The sequence below is a fragment of the Peromyscus leucopus genome, chromosome X, assembly GCF_004664715.2.
Source record: "Peromyscus leucopus breed LL Stock chromosome X, UCI_PerLeu_2.1, whole genome shotgun sequence".
NCBI classification, from domain to species: Eukaryota; Metazoa; Chordata; class Mammalia; order Rodentia; family Cricetidae; genus Peromyscus; species Peromyscus leucopus.
In genome coordinates, this window is record NC_051083.1 from 65,377,547 (window position 1) to 65,402,554 (window position 25,008).

At 43.2% G+C, this 25,008-nt stretch overlaps 2 protein-coding genes across 9 annotated transcripts in view; one reads left to right on the plus strand and one right to left on the minus strand.

The window, feature by feature from the left end:
* Positions 1-24,551, minus strand: part of Atrx (ATRX chromatin remodeler) — a 175,640-nt gene extending 151,089 nt beyond the window's left edge. For 4 of the 8 annotated variants that reach the window (XM_028886387.2, XM_028886382.2, XM_028886381.2 and 1 more), the window contains exon 1: positions 24,292-24,550. In XM_028886387.2, coding sequence (XP_028742220.1) covers positions 24,292-24,311 — 20 coding nt within the window. In that variant the 5' untranslated portion in view covers positions 24,312-24,550. Of the gene's footprint in view, positions 1-24,150 lie in introns of all 8 variants that reach the window. The other 4 variants (XM_028886386.2, XM_028886384.2, XM_028886383.2 and 1 more) reach the window with 3 other exon arrangements.
* Positions 18,283-18,614, plus strand: LOC114704874 (small ubiquitin-related modifier 2-like). Its single transcript, XM_037199226.1, is given in 2 exon segments — positions 18,283-18,354; positions 18,357-18,614. Coding segments are annotated over 2 exon segments (330 nt in total).
* Positions 24,552-25,008: the final 457 nt, after the last annotated feature.

Here is a 25,008-nt window from a genome sequence, read left to right on the forward strand (position 1 = left end):
GTGGAGGTCAGAAGGCAGTTTGTCGGGGTTGGTTCTCTCATTTCACCATGTGTGTCCTGAGGATTGAACTCAGATCCTTGAGCTTGGCAGCAGGTCCCTTAACCCACTGAGACATCTCTCAGCTCCTCTCCCCAGATTCTTTCTTTTTTTTAATCCATACGTTTGGGCAGAGATTTCAAGAAAAGGTCATACTTAGTTCCTCGAGCTAAACAAGAACTCATGATCCTCTTCCCAGTTTCGTGAATGCTGAGATTAGACATGGGTTACCATGCCCAGCACCTACGTTGTTTCCAGTGTGTGTATGATGAACAAAAACACATTAAAAAGCTCAGAGTTGAGAACATGCAAACTTTTTCTTTCTCCTATAAGCATCCATCACAATTCATCATTTTTACAAGAGAGAAAGGGGAAGGGTCAAATGGCAAAAATAAGAAAAGCAAATTGTAATGCAAGGATTAATTTTCTATAAACTATCTTGAAATGGGTAACAAAAAATGGTATACTGGTGATTTACACAGACTTGGCCATATATTGATGTTTTATTGTTTTCTATCATGTTTTATTTTTAATCCTTATTTGCAAGCAAAACATCTATACAGATTTTTTTCAAACAAATAAATTATATATGCATACACATACATACAACTTCCTCAAGGCCAGCAAGATAGCTCAATAACTAAAAGCACTTGCCACCAAGCCTGACTGGCTCCAGGAATCACACATACTGAAAGGAGAAAACATGTCCCTGGACAGAGGGAGGGCATCACACTGGTCTCTAGTTTTTGGATCTCCAGATGGTGAGTATGTGAACAATCTGGAGGGAGTAATGCCTGAACTGCATGTGGGTGCTCTGTCATCTAATCTCTTACATAGACCTAAAAATGAGGCCCCTTTTTCATGCATTGTAGGTTACTTTTTTTGTTTGCTTGTTTTTTTGAGGCAGGGTTTCTCTATGTTGCCCTGGCTATCCTGGAACTCTCTCTGTAGACCAGGCTGGACCTTGAACTCAGAGTTCCGCCTGCCTCTGCCTCCTGAGTGCTGGGATTAAAGGTGTGTGCCACCAACAACCACCCAGTGCATTGTAGGTTACCTTTAGACACATATGCTCATAGTGAGATTTTTTCTACTAAAACTTAAATGTTTCACCTTTGCACCCTACAACTTGCTGACCCTCTATGTAATCCTAACAGTCTCTTTATCCTGCTTTAATTGAAACTTTTTTTAGATTTATTTATGTGTATCAGTGTTTTGCCTGCATATACTTCTATACGTAATGTGTGTCCCTGGTACCCTAGGCGGTCAGAAGAAGACATCAGATCCCCTGAAACTGTAGTTAAAACATGGTTGTAACCATGTGGCTGCTGGTAATTAAACTGAGATAACTACTAAGCTATCTTTCCAGCCCCTTTAATTGAACATTTCAAGCAGGCTATTCCAAGAAGCAATAAATATGCCTTTTGCAATTTTACACATTTGTATTACATGGTATATAGTCTTAGGAGTGGAACTATTTGGATTAGCTAATATTGTGAGAGGAGAGCTGCTACTACTACTGGCTAAATGAAGCTTTGCCTCAAAGGGGCACTCTCATTCCCTGGCAACCTTAAAGCCCTTATATTTTTGCTTTTTCATTCTCCACATGACTATTCCATATAATTTTCTCTCCAACCTCTTACAATTCCAGTTCCCTGATCACTCACTCTTAACTGGCTTTGTCTAGGTGTTCCTTATTAAAAGCTACTCCCCCTTCTATGTGGGCTCTTGGTTACATCCTTCTTTTACCTCCAAAGGGGCTTTTTTCTGAGACAGGGTTTCTCTGTGTAACAGCCCTAGCTGCCCCAGAACTCACTTTGTAGACCAGACTGGCCTTGAACTCAGAGATCTGCCTGCCTCTGCTTTCCAAGTGGTGGGATTAAAGGCGTGCGCCACCATGCCCAGCCAAAGGGGCCTTCTGGAGCAAGGCACGCTAATCACACTTTTAGTACTTGGGAGGCGAAGGCAACAAAATGAGTTCAAAGCCAATCATGGCTACAGAGCAAGGTCGAGGCCAGCCTGGTCTACTTAAGTCCCTGTCCCAACAACAATAACAAAAAAAAAAAAAAAAAAAAAAAAAAAAAAAAAGCGGGAGCTTGTTTTCTGGGCTAGTGATAGAAGGCTCAGGCTTCCATCCCTAACACTTCAAGGAAAAAAACCAGCCAAACAGGCTTTCTGCACTTAGAATTAAATACAAACTCCTCATGCTGATACCGGTAAATCTGAGAAAGTTAAGGGGTTTTCTTCACCCCACATTACCCAAGACCCTATATTCCCTATTTCTCTGTGCTTCCCTTCATAGCTACTCTTTTGAGTAGCCAGACTTGGGTGTGAGTGTATGTATTTTAAAACAAGGTCTGGCCGTCGGTGATGGTGGTGCACGCCTTTAATCCCAGCACTCGGGAGGTAGAGGCAGGCGGATCTCTGTGAGTTCGAGGCCAACCTGGTCTACAAAGCAAGTTCCAGGAAAGGTGCAAAGCTACACAGAGAAACCCTGTCTCGAAAAACAAAAAAAAAAAAAAAAAAACAAGGTCTGGATATGCTAACCCCAGCCTCCCTTAATCTCAGATCCTCTTGCCTCAGCCTTCAGAGCAGATGGAATTATAGATGTGCATCTGGCAAAACTTATTAAATCTACAAATACTGTGTCTGTTTTGCCCACTCCCCAGTCACCTTCAAACTGTTCCAATCCTAGATCCCACAGCTATAACCCTGCTTCAAAGAAACAATGTAAGGGCCAGTGAGCGGTCTCAGCAGATAAAGGCATTTGCCACCAAGCCTAAAGACCTGAGTTCAATCTTCATGTCCCACATGATAGAAGACTACTCAAATTGTCCTCTGTTCACCATTCACCATAGACACATGTGACTACCTACACATAAACACAAAATAAAAAAATAAATGTGTGGTGGTTTGAAAGAAAATAGCCCTCAAAGGGAGTGGTACTATTAGGAGGTGTGGCTTCCTTGGAGTAGATACGGCTTTGCTGAAGGAAATGTGTCACTGTGGAGGCAGGCTTTGAGGTGGCATACAGCCCAGTGTCTCAGACCACTTCCTGTTGCCTGTAAGTCAAGATGTAAGAACTCTCAGCAACTTCTCTATAACCATATCTGCCTGCACACTGCCTTGCTTCCTGCCATGAAGATAACAGACTAAACCTCTAACTGTAACAAAGCCACCACAATTCAATGTTTTTCTTTATGAGTTGCCATGGTCATGGTGTCTCTTCACAGCAATAGAAACTCCAAGACAAAAATGTAACAGAATTTTAAGAATTAAATACATAGGAATAAATCTAATCAGAGGTTCAAACTTTGTATCAGTGCTAACAGAAATTAAGGAAACCTGAATAAATGGAATGATATCCCACATTCAAATGGAAATATTTCATTAACAACAATACTCAGTCAGGGACGGTGTCATGCACCTTTAATCCTGGCACTTGTGAGGCAGACTGTGAGTTCCAGGACAGCTAGAGCTGTTACACAGAGAAACCCTATCTGGGAGAAGAAAAAAAAATCAAGCCCAGCTTGAATACATGTCTTAGTTAGGGTTTCTATTGCTGCTGACCAAAAGTTGGGGAGGAAGGGGTTTATTTAGTTTACAATTCCATATTGCTGTTCCATCATCAAAGGAAGTCAAGACAGGAACTCAAACAGGGCAGGAACCTGGAGGCATGAGCTGATGAAGAGGCCATGGAGGAGTGATGCTTATGGGCTTGCTCCTCATGGTTTACTCAGCCTGCTCTCTTATGGAACCCAGGACCACCAGTCCAGGGATAGGCACCACCATGGGCTGGGCCCTCCCGCAATGATCACTAATTGGGAAAATGCTTTACAGCTGGATCACGTGGAGGCATTTCTTCAACTGAGGCTCCTTCCTCTCTGATGACTAGCTTGTGTCAAGTTGACATACAAAACCAGTCATTATACTACATTTAATCTGAAATGACTCAGAAAACTAATAGAAGAGAGGCAAGATTGCTCAATGAGTTTCCATGGAATCCATGTAAAAGTATGAGAGGACTGACTCCACCAAGTTGGCCTCTGACCTCCCTAGGAATGCAGTAGCATGTGCTCCAACCCAAACACACAGAGAAAGAGGTACACATATATACACACTGCACACATGCACAATAATAAATACCTCGTGAGTTCCAGGATGGCCAGGAACACAGAGAAACTCTGTCTGGGGTGGGGGAATTCTTTAAAGGGCTAGAAAGATGTCTCAGTAATTAAGACAACTAGCTGCTCTTCCAGAGGGTTCAGTACATAGTGGCTTACAGCCATTTGTAACTCCAGTTCCAGAAAATCTGATACCCTCTTCTGGGCAGCATGGGCACTGCATCGTTCTCACACATACATGCAAGCTAATATTCATACACATAAAAATCAAAATACAAAAAAAATTAATAAAATATTGCAGCTGGGCACTGGTGGCGCACACCTTTAATCCCAGCACTTGGGAGGCAGAGGCAGGCGGATCTCTGTAAGTTCCATGTCAGCCTGGTCTACAAATCAAGTTCCAGGACAGCTAATGCTGTTACACAGAGAACAACTCTGTCTGGAAAAACCCAAATCAAAAAACTTGCATGAACAAAATACTGACCGTGAACTCTTGATCTTCTATGACCCAAGAGCTTGGGTTACAGGAATGTGCCACCAACCCAGGCTAAATCATTTTAAGTAAATATATTTTTATCTATAGAAGAATATTAAAATATCTTTTGATAACCCCAAAAACATTTTCCAGCTAGAGAGCTGAATTACTAACCAAAATATATAGTACAGATATTATTGTTGATTATATACAATCATTTCATTATGACATTTCCTATATACATATTCTTATCATATTCATCTCCACTACCCATCCTGTTCCCTCTCAGTTCCCACTGATACCCTTCATCTTCCAAACCAGCCCCTTTTATACTTCCCAGTCTTCCCCTCCTTTCTCCCTCTCTCTCCTCACTCCCAAGAAGTTTCATTAAAGTTACTTACAGGGTGCCAGGTGGAGGATTATTTATAGGAGGATGGGCACCTTGCCAATGGCTACACACCACTGAAGAAGTCTCTCTCCCTTCTCTCAGTGACAGTTAATTGGCTACAGACAAGAGGTAGTACCAATGAGCTCATCTCCCCTAGCAATCATTTTCATGGAGGCCTAAGCATTCTCTCCCCACCAAAAAAATGTTGACAGGTCAAACCTTCACACAGGTCTTGTGTCAGTAATCATAACTGCTGTGGAATCAAGTATGCAACAGTAGAGCCAGAGAAAGTCTCAGAGGTTAAGAGCACTTGCTACCCTTGAAGAGGACAGGAGCCATTCCCAGAAGCAATGTTGGGCATCTTATATCCCCTCCTGTAACTCCAACTCCAGGGAATCCAATGCCCTCTTCTGGTCTGCACAGGCGCCCACAAAAGTGTACATACACACAGAGATGTTAGAGCCCACTACGTTTCCTAGTGGCTGTACCCAGCAGGACTGCCTAAGAGGATGACTGGACCACGGGCCTGGGTACCAGGTGTTTGGAAGGGTCTACACTTGACTTGTAACTAGCAAGGGGGAGATCTTTTGCCCCACCCCTTGGCATTGTTATAAATTGGACCTTTGGAATAAAGTTCTGGGCCGGTGGATAAGGATCCAGGCCCACCCGAGTCTATCCTGTGTTTCTCTCCCTCTCTATTTCTAACTAAGTCTCTTATTTCACACGAGTCCCTGGGGTAAAAAAAAAATGGTGGGGGCTGGTTCCCCACAGATGGCACCTGAACAGGGACAAAGAAAAAGATAAAAAAGAAAAAAATACCCCTAGAACTTGGTGAAAGGATTGAAGGGGGCACTGTGAGTGTAGGCATGCTGATAAGGAATTGAAAAATGACGGCATCAGTATTTTATTCTTGGGTGTATAGGTTAGGCGGTGAAATACTGCAAGGCTGCAGCATTAGAGTTCTATATATATAGGTTCTCTCTTTCCCTCCCTCCCTCCTCCCTCCTCCTTTCTTTCTCTCTCTTTCTCTCTCTTTAATCTATAAAAAATAAGCAAGATGAATGTAGCAATATAGTGCAGGAAGAAATTTAGAGTTAGGTAGGAAATAGAAATATAATGTAGAAATATTAGGAAGAAAATTTAGCATAAAGATAAGCAACTAGATGGAAACTATGGGACTATGAATGCAAACTTGGGAAAATAAATCTATCTTCTTTGAGCTTTACGGGCAGAGAAAAGCTCTTCTTTGAGCTTATCGGGTAGAAGAGATTCCTATGGAAGCTTTTGGCCTGGGAACAGCTAAAATGCTAGGTCCAAGGAGAAGAAAGAAATTTCCCCTGCAGCAGGCACAGACAGAAGCAAAAATTCTCTGCTGCATCAGCAGTGCAACATCTTACCCTCAGAATTAGTTTCCTCCTGGCCACTGAAGTCAAAGTTTAGAGAACAGAATTCTTGGGAAAATTTGCTGGTCTTTCTCTTGGGAAAAACTTAATCTCTCTCTAAACTAAAAAGCTTTTCAAAACTTTCTTTTTCAGTTTCCTTTCTGTAAGAAAAAAATTAGTTTCAGCTGGATGGGAAAGTACCCCTGAGCAAGGGCCTGATGAGAAAATGCAGATGCAGAGAAGGCAGAGAAGCCAAGCTGCGGCTGCATTGCTGCGTCAGATACACTACCTGGGGAAGGAGCAGGCCGGGACAGGACAGGGAGCTAGCTATCCAGGGGAGAAGTTTTCTATCAGAGAAAGGCCCTTTTGGAAACAAATGCTTTCGGTTTGCCTCACTGACCTGGAGTGAAACCCGAAGGGTTTTGCCTCAGGCAATAAGCCGAAGCCTCAGCTTGTGACAAAAGCGCTCAGGAACTGGGTCAGATAAAAGACCTAATTAGAGAAGTATACCCATTAAACGGTGGCACAGACATTCTAAAGCAAGCTTAGGAAAGAAAAATCTCCCATTGCAAAAAAAAGCAAGCTTAGGAAAGAAAAATCTCCCATTGCAAAAAAACGAAGTCCTGTAAAGGGAACTGGAAAGTTTGCTAGCTTGCGGAAACACTTTCTGGGAAATGTATCAATGCAGGTTTGAAACAATACCTTATATGGTCTAATAGCTGCGCCAGTTTTTTTGCTAAGAGCTTTATGGCAGTTTAATATGGGAATTTCACCCTCAGCCTAAGACTAGGCTTTACGGTAGCTTTTCTGCTATAACAGAAACATTTGTCTGAATTATGACATAGAGAAGCTATTATGAATTTGGGTAAAGGGACAGCCTCTAATTAGAAACCGTTTACCACAGAGAGTGCAACTCTGCGGTTCCGGAGAGAGCTTGATGACTTTGTGGAGTAACATTTGTTCTGAAAATGTTACCTCTCCCTAGCAACAAATGTTACAACTCCATAGCAACAGAACTCATTAAATCCCAGCATTCAAAGAGCCATTGACAAATCTTCCTTCAAACTCTCAAAAACTTTTAAAATAGTATCAAAGCTGACTATGAACTCTGAACGTCACTATAAACTCTGAACTTTAGAAATGATTTGCGTACTTCTGGTCTTAATAGTTTAGCTAACAAAATCTTTTCTAGGTGCTAAAAAATATCTTATAGATGTTTGCTTTAGTGTTGAGTTAGTTCTGTTATATGTAAAGTGATAATAGTTAAGAAATCTTTAGAAATACCTTTTCTAAATCTCTTCTAAGTATTAAGAAATGTTTAGGGCTGGAGAGATGGCTCAGCGGTTAAGAGCACTCACTGGCTATTCTTCCAGAGGTCCTGAGTTCAATTCTCAGCAACCACATGGTGGCTCACAACCATCTGTAATGAGGTCTGGTGCCCTCTTCTGACCTGCAGACATACATGCAGGCAGAACACTGTGTACATAATAAATCTTTTTTTTTTTTTTTTTAAAAAAAAGAAATCTTTAGGTGTTGAATAGCTCTATAGAATTTCTTTAAGACATGTAATAATAAATGGCCATGTTAGTTGTAAATGTAAGTTTAAATAAGAAGTGTATTTGCTAAGGTAGTATAATAAGTATATTTACTAAGGTAGTCCTATAGAATGTAAGTAAGACTTAGGTAAGGTTTATAATAGTAAATGTAGACGTATAGAATGTAAATTTAAATAAGAAATGTAAGGCTTGAGTAGGACTTAGGGGTTGTAGAGTAGAATGTAAGTTTATTATGTAGGCTTCAATGAGACTTGGGTAAGGTTTATAAAGTAGTCCTATAGAATGTAGGTTTAAATAGGTCATAGATTTTAGTTAGTCAAAAAAATGTAGGTTTAGAATATATAGGCTTTAGGTCTAAGGATATGAAGAGTAGGTTTTCCCAACGTGGAAAAACAATACCCATAGCAAACTTGGCAGTTCCAGAAACCACCAATAACAACAAGAAGCAGCTCCAGAGACTACCAGGTTCAGAAAGGTGCAGCCAGGTGTCCACAGCTGAGACCCACGAAGCATCACAGCTTCTCAAGGAACTTCTCAAGAGCCAGTGCAAGCGCCAGCAGCCAGGGGGTCTGGAAGCTGAGACCCTCAAGGCATCAACGCTGTGCAGGTGGCAGATGCACGAGGGTCTACAAGCTTTCTACCTAAAGAAAGCCACGGTGAAAAATGAGCAAGCTAAGCCATGAGAGAGGCTGACGACAAGCAGCAGTTTGGAGAGCCCTGCAAAGACACAGCGCTTCAGGAAAGGTGAACAGCAAGATTCTGCAGCCTGAGACGCTACATACACAGCGAGAAAGGCGAACAGCGGAGAGTCCAGCTGTTCTGGACTCAGGTTCTCAGGAAAGATGAACAACAAGCAACGGAATTCGGAAACCAGACTGCTTCCGGAGGCCAAGAGCAGAGAGCCGTCAATGCCAGACGAGCAGCTGAGGCACTCGGGAACTGCTGAGTGCTCCAGGCTGAACAGGCAAACTAGGGATCTGTGGCCAGGACCCGGTTTGCTGAGCACTTGGGCCATCAGCGATGCAGGTGATAGGTTTTTCCTCCCAAAGCCAGGGTTGCTGTGGGAAGGCCACAGTTTCCGCTCATGACAGCTGAAGGAGCACTGAGCCCATGTGGCTGTGAGGTGAAGCTCTGTAGCCTGGTCCAGGAGCGGCCCAGTTGCAGAGGGCTGCAGACTGCACAGCACAGTGGTGGCTGGGAGCGGAGGTTTCAGAGAGACTTGCTTGAACTGAAAAGCTTTGGTTTGTGGGACTTCTCATATTTGGAGCTGTTTGCTTCGGAGTCATTCCGACTCTGACAGCTGTACACAGACTTAAGGGCAGCTGACAAGCCAGGCCCTGACTATGAGCTCTCAGAGGAACTTTTAGGAATGGTACCAGAACTCTTTTTGAACTTTGGAACTTAAGAAATGAAATGGACAGTAATGATTTCATTACAATGGGACAAGTTTAAATTTGCTTATATATATGGACTCTATCAATGGTGATGACTTATGAACTGTTTATGTAAAAATGAAACTGCTTAAAAATGAAACTGTTTACAGAAATTTAAGTTTTCCAACTAGGCTTGAGATTTAAAATATAAAGAAAAGGGAGAGTTACTATTCCTCAGTATATTTAATTTAAAAATACTTTCGTGTCACTTGAGTGAATTAATGTTATGTTTTGTATAGTTCTACTAAGAAATTGTTCTTGAATGTAGGTTTGTAGGTTGAGAGTTGGTTTGTAGGAAGGTTAAGAGTAGGAATTATAATTTTGTATACTTTTGTTTATGTTAGAATTATTATGTCAGCCTGGTGGCGGCGGCAGCACACGCCTTTAATCCCAGCACTCGGGAGGCAGAGCCAGGCAGATCTCTGTGAGTTCAAGGCCAGCCTGGACTACAGAGTAAGTTCCAGGAAAGGCGCAAAGCTACACAGAGAAACCCTGTCTCGAAAAACCAAAAAAAAAATTACTATGTTAAGTTTAGTGCAGTTGCATCAAGAGTTTTTTCTTTTGAAATATAAAGAAGAGGGACTTGTTATAGCCCACTAGATTTCCTAGTGGCTGTACCTAGCAAGACTGCCTAAGAAGTTGACTGAACCACAGGCCTGGGTACCAGGTGACTTGTAACTAGCCTAGCAAGGGGAATTCTTTTGCTCTACCCCCTTGGTATTGTTATAAGGCCCACCCGAGTCTATCCTGTGTTTTCTCTCTGTTTCTCCCCTCTCTATTTCTAACTAAGTCTCTTATCCCTCATTTCTCAAGAGTCCCTGGAGTAAATAATGGTGGGGGCTGGTCTCCGACACACACATGTACACACATATAAAAATAAATATCTTTCGGAAAATATAACAGTAATAGCATGTTCTGAAGACAGTATTCTACCTCACTCCACTTCTTCCAGATTTTTTTTTAAGTTTTGTGTCTGAGTGTATATGTAAGCACACTCCCTGGAAGAGCAGTGAGTCATCTCTCGAGCCCTTATTTCTAGTTCTTACATTCTGTCCAACCCCCTGTTCTGTGATGGTCTCTGAGATTTAGAGGAAGTGATAAACAAGTCCCATGTAGGCTGGGCATTCCACATTCACTTATTTCAGCACTCCTGACCTGCTGTGGCCCGCACAGCTGGAGCACGAAATCTGGCGAGGAACGCCGAGGTTAAACAGCACTCTAGACACTCAGTTTCAATTCGTCTGTGAAGCAGCTCTCTTTATTAGTCCCAACCCCTCTAACAGCAGGAGTCAAGGAATGGTTACTCTGTATCCGTAGGCAAGCCGGACACTGTTTTCCAAACAGGAAAAACCACAGGGGAACTGATCCCCAGCACCCTTCGGAACCCAACTGCACATTTTTTCACACAAACAACTTAACTGGGACAGGACAAAAAAAGGGCATTTAGAATTAAGGCAGCAAACTTACTGCTGCCGACAGTGACCATTATAAATGGTCTTTGAGTCTTTTTAGTTACCATCACCCACAGGGGTAGGTCTGGCATGAGCACTAATCTGTGGGTATTAAGCATAATTATTCAGGTGGCAATTTGTAAAGGCACAATGTAAACTCTGTGGGGCAGTACTCCTATCCTTCGTTGTCAGTGTATTGTATTTAGAAAATTTTCTGGCTCTAAATACAATAGAACCAGAACTGTATAATTCTGGCAATAATAATCAGTGATAATACAAGAAAGTATTGAACCTGACACTAATCTGTTTTATAGCCATTAATTTCCTTGATTTTCACAAAACTCCTACAATATCTGATAAATCAATACTTTTTACAGGATAACATAATATTAGAGAAAATCTAATAATGTAACAAGTGAGTTCCTAAAAGTACTGGTACTGAGATGGCTCATCAGGTTTAATCCCTGGAATCCATACAAAGATGGAAGGAACTTGTTTGCCAAGCCTGACTGACAATGAGCATTCAATGCCCAGGGACCCACAGAACAGGAGGAGAGACCCCGTATGTACTAGCAGTCCTCTGAACCCCACATGTGGGCCCCCTATACTCACACTAAAAAAGTTAAATAAATAACCATAACAAAATGTTTTTCATCACGGCCAGGGAGTAGCCTCAGTGGATAAAGCAGTTGCTACACAAGATAGAGAGAACCAGAGATCAGATTCCAGAACCCACATAAAAAGCTTGGCAGGTGTGGTAGCTGCTTGTAATTCCAGTATTCACATGGTAGACTAGGACATCTCTCTGAGGGAGACTGGCTACCTAGAGTAGCCAGAAATTTGAGAACTCGGGGTTCAACAAGAGACCCTGACTCAATAATTACAGTGGAGAGACATTGAGTAAGACACCTAAACATCAACTTCAGGCCTCCACAAACATGTACAATCGTGTGCATATGTGAACACACACAGGGATACACACAAACATATATAAATATATATGAAAATAAAAATAACTGGACAAGCAGGATGTGGTGATGTAGGCCCATAATCCCAGAACTTGGGAGGCTTGAGCTATTAATATACAGCAAACTAGAGGCAAGCCTAGTCCACAAGACACTCTGTCTTAAAAAATAACAACTAGAGGATGTTTTCTTAAGTGGTGTAGCCACTAATAAGGTGCCTGTGTACCAGTAAAGGGTTCCCATCCAACTGCCAGGTGTGTCACAAACCTTTAGTCCCAGCACCTGGGAGGCAGAGGCAGGCAAAGCTGTGAGTTAGAGGCCAGCTGGGTCTATACAGGAAGTTCCAAGCCAGCCAGGATTACACAGTGGGATCCTGTCTCAAAAATAAAATAAAATAAAATCTGCAGACCATGCAAATTTGTGGGATCAACATCAGAACTCATAGGGAAACAATGAGATGAAACGCTTAACACTTGCCGGGCGGTGGTGGTGCACACCTTTAATCCTAGCACTCAGGAGGCAGAGGCAGGTGGATCTCTGTGCGTTCGAGGCCAGCCTGGTCTAGAGTGAGTTCCAAAACAGACAGGAATGCACAGAGAAACCCCATCTCACAAAACAAACAAACAAAAACAGCACAACACTAAAAAAATACCCACCAGAGAGTCAAGCATACTAGTGCACACCTATAACCCTGTCACTCAGGAAGCTGGGGAAGGAAAGTAATGTGCTCAAAGCCATTCTCTACTACATACAAGTTCAAGGCCAGCCTTGGCCACATGAAACTGTATCAAAACCAAAAAACAGTTTCAAAAAGAATACTGTATGTGGTGGCTCATAATCCCAACACTGGGAGTAAAAGGTGATGAAGAAGGTAGACTGGACCACAGAGTGAGACCCTGTCTCAATAAATAAATAAGGAAGGCATGAACAAAAAACAAAACAAACAAACATAGGTTAAATATAGGATAAAGGTTTTTTTCCCTTTATCTTACGTATGTGGTGTTTTGCCTATATGTATGTCTACACACCACACTTAAACAATGCTGCAGAAGCCACAAGAAGGCATAACTGGAGTTACAGACAGCTGTGAGCTGCCATGTGGGTGCTGGGAACTGAACCTGGGTCCTCTGCAAGAGCAGCCAGTGCTCTTAACCTCTGAGCCATCTCTCCAGCCCCAAAATGATAGCAATTTTACACAATTTACACATGATCCAAAAATACACAAACACAGTAAGGATGAAGAATGACACTTTGCCTTGAAAACAAAAGTTTGCTTGTGGAAGTAGGCTTCAGAAGAGTTGCCGTTCATAAATCAGGTGTGGCAGCACATGCCTGTAATCTTAGCACTCACAAGAAGTTAATGGAAGAAGATAAGGGCAAGTTTAAGGCCAGAACAGGCTTTACAAGGTGAGGCTCTGGCCTCCTTGCTCTACAGAGTAAGACTGTCTCAAAACAAATATTTGCAGCTTGTGAATTATTGTGAAATGGTAGAAGGCTATGGTAGGCTATGGAAATTGAATGGAAAACTGTTAACAGATGCAGTTAGGTGTGGCGCCTAACACGGTGAACCGAGGCAGCCAGCCGGTAAATGTTTGGCAGGAATACATGTTTATGCATGTATTTTTATGCAACTCTACTCAGCTGGGTGTGGTTTTCCTGCACTTACCTAGTGCAGAAATCAACAAACGCTTTCTTCCCATAAAGGCCAGAGAATACTTCCTTTAGGCTTTGTAGACCGTAAGGGGCAACCATTCAACTGTACAAGTACAAAATGGAGTTGCTACAAACACACCAGGTGGCATAAACAAACAGGCTTTTCCAAGAGAACTCTACAAAAAAAGGGCTACAAATTGGTAGCTAGATCGGTTTGCTGACCTCTGACTCTGCAGAGGAAATCCTGCATAAGCCAAGTGTTAAATTCTGCCTTATGTTCAAATTGTTCTTTGATGTATCAATCTTTTGAAGCAAGCTAGAGGAATATTTTCTAAACAAGCATTAAAATTAAATTTGGAACCTATCAAATAAATCAAAACATGTTCTGCTTTTTCATTTTTTTTATTAATTAATTAATTTATTTATTTGTTGAGAAAGGGTTTCTCTGTGTAAGTCTTGGCTGTCCTGCAACTGAATTTATAGACCAGGCTGGCCTTGCACTCACAGGGACTCACCTGCCTCTGCCTCTGGGATGCTGAGATTAATGGTGTGCGCCACCTCACCCAGCCTCAAAACACAATATACCTTCCTCACAGTAGCTGTACTTTAAACTACTAGGAGCCTGCCTGGATGCTCAGGCCTTAGCCTGGGAGGATTCCTTTCCCCCAGACAATGGCTCTGTTGCTGCCGCTAAAGGTAGCTTTTACTGAATCTCTTATAGTTCTAATAAAACTCCAGATTCGAAGGCTAGGGTGAAAACCTGAGAGCTCAGAAAGTAGCAACTGATGAAAACTTCCTCTTCGCTGTTAGCAGCTGTGAAGGGAGATCATCAGACCCATTCACAAGAGTAAAGAGCATTTGTAAACTAACCAAGCCACAAAGCTAACATTCAGACTGTACAACAGTTAAAACAATACATCCCCCTTCCCTCCACGAGTTAAAATAAGTCTAAGATGACCTTCTTCCAAAATGAAAATGCTAACATATAGTTGTTTTGCTTTTGGTTTTTGTTTTGGCTTTCTCAAACTGCCGTTCCTCATATCTAGAATCCTCTCATAGTCTTGTCAAAATTGTGCCCATCCTCTAAGGACTAGATTGAAGTATCTACTGCATCTACAACTTTTAGTCTCCATCAGAAATGCCTTCGAACCACGTTGGTGTAATGATGTACACCTATAATCCAGCACTCAGGAGGCTGAGGCAAGATTATTACAAATTAGAAGCCACCTGGGCTACAAAGTAAGATTGTCCCAAAAGAAGAGAAAGAGGGAGAGAAATAGGCAGAGGTAGCAGTAGCAGCAGAAAAAAAAGACACAGCGAGTAAAATGCCTTTCTCGGGCTTGAAGTGTTCATCTAAGATAGGGTGCATACTTAGTTAGCATGCTGAAGAGATCCACAGCACCAGCAAAAAGGAGGGGCTAGCTTCCTACTCCCACAGAACTCCCACTGTACCTTGTGCAGCATTTTAGCACTTTTTAACTTGCTCCAAATATGTGTACATGTCCTATTACTTCCACTATGTGTAAAATAAGACTCATTTCTAACCATACTAATCTTTCCACCTAGATTGCCCTCTCACAGTCAAATCTTAGATGCCAACACATTCAAAACTCAAATCGAAAATCTAGGGTTGTGGCCCATGCCTGGAATCCATCAGGACTTAAAAGCCGGCCTCTGCTATATAAATTCAAGGCCAGCCTAGATAGAAGATTCTGTCTCATAAGATTCAATGGCAATTCCATCGAGTGTGTAAAACTTTACTAGACCTCTCCAAAGTCAGCATGCCTCCATTTCTGATCCTAGCACAGCCAATAAATATAGGGTCACTCTTTTAGTGACACTTTGGAACTGCTTCCTTACTCACCTCTCTCTCTCTTAATTAAGAATGCCTACCAGGGCATCAAGTCTTTTGTTTGTTTGTTTGTTTACTTATTTATTTATTTGGGGAGGCAGTCTGTGCTACAGCACACACAGAGTCTTGTGTTTCAGGAGTAAAACACCAGCTTGGCCATAAGCACCTTTAGCTGCTCAGCCAGCTTGCTGAATCGAGGTGGAGGGTGAGGGGTTGGAAGTGGGGAGGTGGAGGCATGGGAAGAAACACAGAAAACTGTATTACACATATAGTGCCCAGCCTTGCTCCTCACTGACACTCAAGTATTAGATTAACCGGCAAAGTATTTCCCCAAAATATAGTGTAGGTTATTGATACGCCAACACTACTGACATACCAATAATACCCTAAACAACAATTACAAGGAACAAAAAAGAGATGGCTGGACTACAGATACCAGGAACAGGAATAGCTATTTTAAGCCAAAACTGAGAGACTTTCTCCGAGGCAGGATGTGAAAACAGTAGCTACAGGGAAAATCTCAAACAACCTTTTCCTGGGCAACAATCTTTCCCCCAGGCAGAAAGAACACCTGCCTATGGTAATAAAGGTCTTTTCAGAGGTATCATTTCAATCACAAGAGGACAAAAATACACCGGATAGAAAGTAGAACAAAATCCAGAGCCAAAATTAGCAACCTTCCAGCAAAATGGTTCTTCTCAGTAAATGTCTGCACATGTATGTATAGATGATATATAGCACATGAGCAATAGAACATCTGCATACAATCAAACTTTCAGAGCAAAAAAAGATGCATGTACATTGAATAAACAAACTTCCCCTCATCACGATCTTCCTTCCTATACCCCTAGAAGCAAAGCAAAGCAAATCTTAGAAAGCAGAGACATTTCTAAAATTGGAATATCTGCTACAAATTCATTCTACTAATACCAAAACATAGACCTGGAAATGAAATTTATCTATCAAGCTCATAGAATCATGATAAGGTGTAGCTATGTGACTACAAAAGACAGTCAGGTTTGGGTCAGTTCACAGCAGTCCTCAAACTATTAAGACTTAGGTCCTCTTTACAATCTTAAAATGAACAAGGATCCCAAAGATTTTACTACTAAGTACTGTTGTTACGCTGAACAGAGAGACAAAAGCCTATGCTCCTACCACTTGTGAGGATGAGATTGGCGCATCATGAGCTGGAGGCCAACCCGGACAGCACAATAGTTTCAAAGCTGGCGTGGGCTACACATCCATACCATGTCTCAAAAAAATATTACCTCACATGCCTACATCCGTTCAGAAATATTCTTTTCTTCTGTTTTGCTTTTTGAGACAGATTCTTACCATGTTACACAGGTTTGTCTAGAACTCATAATCTTCCTGTCTCAGCCCTGAAGTAACTGAGATTACAGTTAGGCACCAGCACCCCAGCCAGAAACACTCTTTTGTATTTGTTTGTACTACACGTACTTATTTATTTAAAGAGACTTACCATATATAACTGACAACTCAATGGCCAACTACAACAAAGGTTGCCAAAACCTAGCCTGATCAAAATCAAGGTTGAAGTTGGTGAGGTAAAGAATGCCTATAACGGGCTGGAGAGATGGCTCAGAGGTTGGGAGCGCTGACTGCTCTTCCAGAGGTCCTGGGTTCGGTTCCCAGCGCCCACATGGCCGGCCATCTGTAATGAGAGCTAGCACCCTCTTCTGTATACATAATAAATAAATAATTAAAAACAAAGAATGCCTATAATCTCCCAATAGTGGCACCTGACTTTAATCCCAGCACCCAAGAAGCAGAGGTAGGCAGATCTCTGTGAGTTCGAGGCCAGCTGGGTCTACAAAGCAAGTTCCAGGACAGCTACATAGTGAAATCCTGTCTCAAAAACAAACAAAAAGAATTCCTATAATCACAGCACTTAGGAGTTGAGCACAAGGAATCTGATGTCAGCCTAGGCTACATGAGACCAGTGTCTGAAAAATAAGGGTCACAAATGAGCCTCTTCACTCACACCATGCAAGGGCTTTACTACTGGCCTATCTTTACTGCCCTCTTTTTACTTTTTCATTTTGAGGCAGGATCTCACTCAGTTGCAGAGATTGGCCCTGAATTCACTCTGTAGCCCTGACTAGCCTTGAACTTGCAATCTTCCTACCTCAGCTTCCCCAGTAGGTGGGATTACAGGCCTGTGTACCCAGGCCTAACCCCAGTCTTTCTTTTCACCCCAAACCAGAACATAACCAAGTAACTGGTATTTTAATGCTTGCAAAATCCTTCTTAAGTTTGCAAAAGTGCACCTACACACACACTCACACACAGGCCGGGCTTAATGTTTTCCACATTGTTAAAATAAAATATTTGCCCAGCTAACATATATAACAAATTGGGTTACTATCCAATTGCTTGCTATCACCTTACCAGACACTTTCCAGACATTAGCATCTCTCAAATCAGACAACTTCTACTTTAAGACTAGCCAACGTGGTGACACACACCTTTAATCCCAACGCTTGGAAGGCAGAGACTAGCAGATCTCTGAGTTTGAAACCAGCCTGATCTACATAACAAGTCCCAAGCCGGTCAGGGTTACACAGTGAGACCTTGTCTAAAATGGGGGGTTGGGGGTAGAGAGATGGCTCATTGGTTAAAAGCATCATATATTGCTCTTCTAGAAGATCTGAGTTCAAATCCCAGCACCCACATCAGGTGGCTCACGGCCACTTGTAACTCCAGTTCCAGGGAGATCCAACACTTCTGGCCTATGCAGGAAACACACTCATGAGCACAAACCCACTCTCTCTCACACACACCCACAGTATTAAAAGTAGTAATATAAATTAATAAAATATAAATCAATAAATACAGAAGAACAAAAGGCTAGGTCTTGTGGCCCACCTCCTTCTGCCACTGCTGGGGCTGCTTTTGTGTTATTTCAATGTGGACCTGGGCCTCTTTTGGGAGGCAGCTCTCACCATGGCAGATGAGAAAAAAAAATCAAAGGAGTCCAAGCCTGAGAACAACGATCATATTAATGTGAAGCAGGTCTGGGGCAGGGTGGTTCTGTGGTGCAGTGAAAGATTAAGAGGTCTACCCCCCTCGGTAAACTAATAAAAGCCTATTATGAACAGCAGGGTTTGTTAATGAGGCAGATCAGGTTCAGGGCTGATGGACAATCGACCAATGAAACAGACACACCTGCACAGTTGGAAATGGAGGCCAAACACAGGATTGATGCACTCCAGCGACAGACAGGAGCTGGCTACTTAAAGGAGACTTATACTTTACTCCAGAAGAGTCTCCTTTAAAAAGCCGAAAGTGGGTCCCACCACATGCTGACAGCAGTGTTCTCTAGTCTTTCATCCCCTTCCCCAGTCCGGTATTGTACATGGAGTGCTGGTGTATATGCACAAGCATGCTGTGCTGCTGCTTCTCTTTTCAAACTCGACTGTCATGTTCTGTTTTGGGTGTTATCAATGGGAATGGTCTGGGGAAGGTACTGACTGGCTCTGGGAACATATCCCCTCTCTCTATTAACAGCACGCTCATTCAGCTCTTTATAGTCCGGTAGGTTACTTTGCTCTCGTTGTTTAACACATGAACCCAACAACATGAAACTCCTTGTATACCTTGTTGGAGCAGAGAATTTTAATGTTTTCCTTTATCATTGTAAAACCAAGGACAAATTGACAACTTTTTTGTGTGTAACTGTTACATGTACGGCAATCTGAATTTCAGCAGTGGTAAATTACTCTTGAAAAAAAAATAAGAGTTTTCCCTTCAAGTCAAGCAGTAACAGCTGGGGAAGTAAGTGGTACAGTACTTGCCTAGCATACGAAAGGCCCTGGGCTGGGTCCCCAAGACCGGGTGGAGGTTATAACACATTATCAGCTGTCGGCATTTCAAATAATCAGCTGGCATAAAGATTAGAATGACAAGTTCTATCAAATCTCTGTACCACCAATTCTCTCAATACCAAGATCTCAACACCAATATAAGTTTATTAGTTGATCAGCTGTTCATTTTCCATAATCCCATGTTTAAAAATAAAACAGCTGGGCAAGTGGTGGTGCACGCCTTTAATCTCAGCACTTGGGAGGCAGAGGCAGGCAGATCTCTGAGCTCCAGGCCAGCCTGGGCTACAGAGTGAGTTCCAGGCCAGCCTGGGCTACAGAGGGAGTTCCAGGAAAGGCACAAAGCTACACAGAGGAAACCCTTTCTCAAAAAAACAAAATTAATTAATTAATTAATTAGATTAAATAAAAAAATAAAATCAAACAGCTTCTGGGTGTGGTGTTGCACACTTTTAATCCTAGCACGCAGGAGGCAGAGGCTTCTCTGTGTAGACCTGGCTCTCCTGGAACTCACTCTATAGACCAGGATGGCCTTGAACTCGCAGAGGTCCACCTGCCTCTGCCTCCTAAGTGCTGGGATTAAAAGCGTGCGTCACCACCGGCAATTAAAGGAATTCAATCCCAGCACTTGAGAGGCTGAAGGAGGAGACTAGTCATTAATAACAAGCCACCCTAGACTACCACCTGAGTTCAAGGCTTTGGGCCATATACTGAGACCTTGGCTCAACTAAAAATAAAACAGAACACAAGCTGAGTTAAGACTGGGTAGAATCCCAGCTCCACTAATTACAAGTTGTAAAACTTCAATCAAGTTGTTTCCATTTCCTCACCAGCAAAATGGGGAAGATGAAGTTGTATTCTGAAAATTAATCTAAACTCTACAAGCTGGGTCTTGTACGCTTCAACACTTAAGAGCTCCTGTAGAAAACCAGAGTTTGGATGCTGGCACCCATTGTCAGAGGGTTCACAACTGCCTGTAATTCCAGCTTAAAGGGACCCAATACCTTCTTTTCTGGCCTTGTGCTTGAGTAAGAATGGCCCACATAACTCATATATTTGAATGTTTAGTCATCAGGAAGTGACACTATTTGAGAAGCAGTAGGTGTGGCCTTGCTGCCTCCATGCCAGGCCCAGTTTCTATCCTGCCCCTCCCCCACCTCTGCTCCTGGGTCTAGCACCAACCATGAGTACTGACATGCTCCCACCATAATGGACTAACCCTCTGAAACTGTAAACAAGCCCCCCAATTAAAGAGTTGCTGTGGTCATGGTGTCTCTTCACAGCAATAGAACAGTGTTGGCACTGACCACTCTTCCGGAGGACCCAGATTCAATTTCCAGCATGCACATGGCAGCTTACAACTGTCTGTAACTCCAGTTCCAGGGGATCCGGCACCCCCACACAGATACACATATAAGCAAAACACCAATTCACATGAAATAAAAATAAATAGAATCTTAAAAAGAATAAGTTAGTACCAAAGACTGAGATTTTGCTGTAACAGGCCCAACCATCCTGTTTTTGGAGGAATATGAAAGACTCTGGACTAAAAAAATCAGTTGGAAACTTTTAGAAGGGCTTAATGGGCCACTCGGAGCTTGGAAGACAATGCTCAGGGAGATGGATTTGATCTGTGAGAGCCCAGCTCAAGAAGTTTCAGAGGAGAAGAGTTATTAGTAAGTAAGTGGCCTAGAGACCATTCTTATGAAATTTTGGCAAAGAATGTGGGTACTTTTTGCCCTTGTCCTAAAAATCCGCCTGAAGATAAACTGAAGAGTTTTAGATTAACGTCATTAGCAGAAGAGATTTCCATTGACCATACTGACCTAGTGTGGGTTATTAGTAATCACTCTTAGACATATCCATAATCAAAAGGAGCAAGCTGGACAAAAAAAGAAACACAAAATGGACAGTTTAAGGGGAAAGGGGGCACCAGGAAGTGTAATGAGGTATGTGCTCAAGGAGATAAAAAGCTAACAGAAAAGCCTGGTGCTAAAGGACTAAAGGGAGCGGTGACCTCAGGGCAAGACCCCGCCTAGCTAAGTTTCCAACCTGTGAAAGGAGTTAAAGAAACATTTAAGACAGTGAAGGACACCAACGACAACAGAAAGCAGATGCAGGTGTAATTGAACAAGGGGGTCATGTTCTAGCTCCAGCAAGCAGCAGAACATGGCAGCTTGGGCCACATGGTTCTGGCTTAAGAGCCAAGGATAAAAGAAAGAGGTTAGAGAATCTCCCTTCACAACTAAGGAAAGCCACTGAGGCGAGGAATGTGTCGGAGATGTCCCTGCATGGAGGTCTAGAGAGGCCATTGCATGAGGCTGTGAAGGTGAAGCCTGAATGACCTTGGAGACCCCAAAATGTTGGAGATGCCAGATGGTGGGATACCTGCCGAGGAAAGCTGCTAACAGGGAGTGGAACCAGCCCAAGACAGAGACATGTGTTGCAGTCAACCAAGCTGAAAGGAGTTGGAGATCCCGGAAGAGCGCTCCTCACCATGATGATAATGAACAAAACCTCTCCTCACCACGATGATAATGAACTAAACCTCTGAAACTGTAAGCAAGCTCCCAATCAAACGTTTCCATCAGAGCTGCCATGGTCATGGTGTCTCTTCACAGGAACAGAACAGTGCCTAAGACTGGCCTCCTCCAGCACCCGCACACATGTATACGTATATACACATACAAACACATAAATTAAGATACACCTTTAAAATAAAAACTAGCACGGCCTGCCATGATGGCTCAGTGGATAAAGGTGTTTGCTGCCGAGACTGGGGACCTGAGTTCTACCCCCTGCATCTACATGGTAGAAGGGGAGAATGCTCTCTGACTCCTGTAGGTCTCACACATACACATACACTAAATAAATGTAACTTTAAAATTCGTTAATTATGCAAGGACAACAAGTACTCAATTTTAGTTATGATTATTATCACCACCAGGATCTAAAAAAAAAACCCTCAAGACTAGCAAAATAAATAAATACAACCCCAGCATAATGTGATATGCATAATTTCTTTATCCTAAAGAAAGGGAGAGGAGCCTCCTGAGGTGGTAATGTCAAATACTGTGTAGTAGTCCGAGATACTGGAAAAACTGAGGCAGGAAGATCTACTGTGCTTAGGAATTAAAGAGCAGCCTGGTCAATACAGTTTCAAAATAAAATGCACAAAGAGGCCTGGGAGGTGCAGCTAGCTCAGTAGGAGAGCAAGGCTCTAGTTCATTCCACAGCACTGCAAAGAGGACGACGGGATAGCTCAGTTAGTAGCATGCACAAAAGTCCTGGGTTCAATCCCCTAGCCCAGCAAAACCCAGGATAGTGACATGTAATGCCAGCTCTGGGAAGTTTATGATCATCCTTCACTACGCAGTTCAAAGCCAGTTTTGTTTACATGAGATCCTGTCTCAAAAAAAAAAAAAGAAAGAAAGAAAGAAAAGAGAGAAGAAAATCCAAGTACAACCTATATATTTTTTTTCCTTTTGATACAGTCTTAGGATATTGACCAGGCTGGACTTGAACTTCTGAGATCCTAGATTGTTTTGCCTCAGCCTCTTTTTCCGTACAGGCTACAGGCAACACACCTATGTTTTCTGTTCGGGAATTTTTAGTTTCGAGTCAGGCTGGCTTCAGATCCTTGAGTCTCCAGCTTCACCTTCCACAAAGGCAAAACTATGGTTTTAAATACAGACAACTAAGTAAGAACTAAGTAAAATGTAGAAATCACATAGAACTGTAAGGTACACCATTTGAATAAATAAACACAAATGCCTGATAATAACCAGCCAATATTTCCCAATACCCCATAAATAAAGATTTGCTTTACTTGAGCCAATTAACACAAACTCATAAAGCAAGGCAATGATCGCTACACAACTAAGGGCCTGTATTTTAAGAACTAAAGTATATTTTCCCTAAGTAAAGTGAGCATCTATGCGCTGTTTGTTAATGTAGAAAATAGGCTGGTAGTCTCGTTCTCAAATTCTACAATCTAAAGTGCTCTAAAAACATGCTGTCCTAGTAGTAACTCGAAGGCACATTTTGCCAACTACAAATGCAATTATGATCCACGCTACCTGCAATTTTATTTTGCCACTAGGCACCAAACAGGCATCTCATCTGAGTAGAAAAATCACTTAATTCACTCTTAGGATGCAAAGTCAAATATCAAACTGCCCACAAAACAAGGCATCTACATAAAAGCGGCATACATTTCAGATTAACTACTCAAAACTGTCAAGAAGCAAATCGGAAACGCGTGAAAAACAACCTGAATCTAATAAACGTTTGACTGGTAAGATATGGCCTGCCGGCCACAGCTACCTTTGCAATAAATCTTACTTCTGGTGAATCCCCGTTAACCGGCTCCCCATCCCTCGTGGAACAAATAAATAAAAACATGATCTAACTACTTCTCGAAATCTGCCCCAAACGCGGGGAAAACAACTGATGTCCCACTAAAAACCGGACTTGGCCAAAAGTAGTATGCCGGGGTTCTCAGAAAGCAAAAGCATTAGCCTGCCCTCCTCCCCCGCCGCCGCCCGGGGAAAAAAAAAAAATCCCAGGATACCCTCCAGGATCTGGAGTGAGAAAGAAGCTAAATACCTTTCGAGAGACCGTTTTTGCACCACCACCCCACCACCCCGAAAGCTCTCCTCCCGGAGCTGCGGGGAGCCACGGATTTCCCGTGGCAACCGCCTTTCGAGCCAGCTAGTCCCAGAATCTCACTTCCTCCCGCCGCCCCTCCCCCTCCTCCCCCCTCCCCCACGCAGTCGCTAGGCCCAAAGATTAGGAAGAATGACCACAAGCGCCCAGCGCCCGCGACTCCCCGGCCTCAACGCTGCAGGCACGGAGGCGTGAGCCGGGCAGAGGCTCCCGACTCCGCGGCGGCGGGAGGTGGAGAAGGCAAGGCGCACCGCAGGCCGCCCCCGACACACACCCCTAGCCCCGTAGGGGCTCCCCACCGCACTCCCCCAGCCCCGCTCACCTAGAGGGAAAACGTTGCCGCTGACCGCGAAGCCGCGCGCGGGCCTAGGGCACCTAGCGCACGTCTTTGCAAACACCCCACTCGAGGGGAAGGCTCCCGGGAGCAGACCGCCGGGGCCCGTGACAAGGGCTTGCGTTTTACCTCATGGGCTCAGCGGTCATGTTTTTGGCTCGAACGCCTGCTTGGCTTCGGCAACCCTTGGGTACCGTTCCTCGTTCCCCAGCGCCCGATCCCGAACGAAAAGTACTGGACTCTTAGTAGTCACCGCAGCAGGTGCTGGATCCTCCCCGCAGCTCAAAGGCCGCTAGCGCTGCCGCCGCCGCAGGAGCCGCGGAAACAAAGCGACGCCGCCGCGGACGCCATTTTGTTGGGCCGAGGCTCGAGCAGGAGAATTGGCGCGTCCTCCCTCTTCCTCTTTCCGTCAACTATTGGCTACCTCTGCCAGAGCTCAGTGTCTTATTGGCTACGGGAATTCACCTTCTTTGGGGGCCTGTTGCTAAGGCGGTCGACGTCATTTGATCCCCTCCACCTTTTCATAGTGGGGTTCAGTTCATTCCCAGCTGACCTCAAAGTACCAGGGATGCATCTTGACTTTATCCTGAAAACGCTCCTTTGGCCCATCCTCTTTACCTCCATCTAATTGACGAAACAGCACCCCATTTACGTTTATTGAGAATTTACTATATGTCGACCTCTATACAGATCCTTTATCTGAATTATCTCATACAATGCTTGTACCCCCCAAAGTAGGCAGACCAACAATTTTCTGGGTGAGGAAACCAAAGCACAAATTCCACATTCAACCAAACACTCGATCTGGAGAAAGAAAAAAAAAAAAAGACATACATTCTGTGCTGT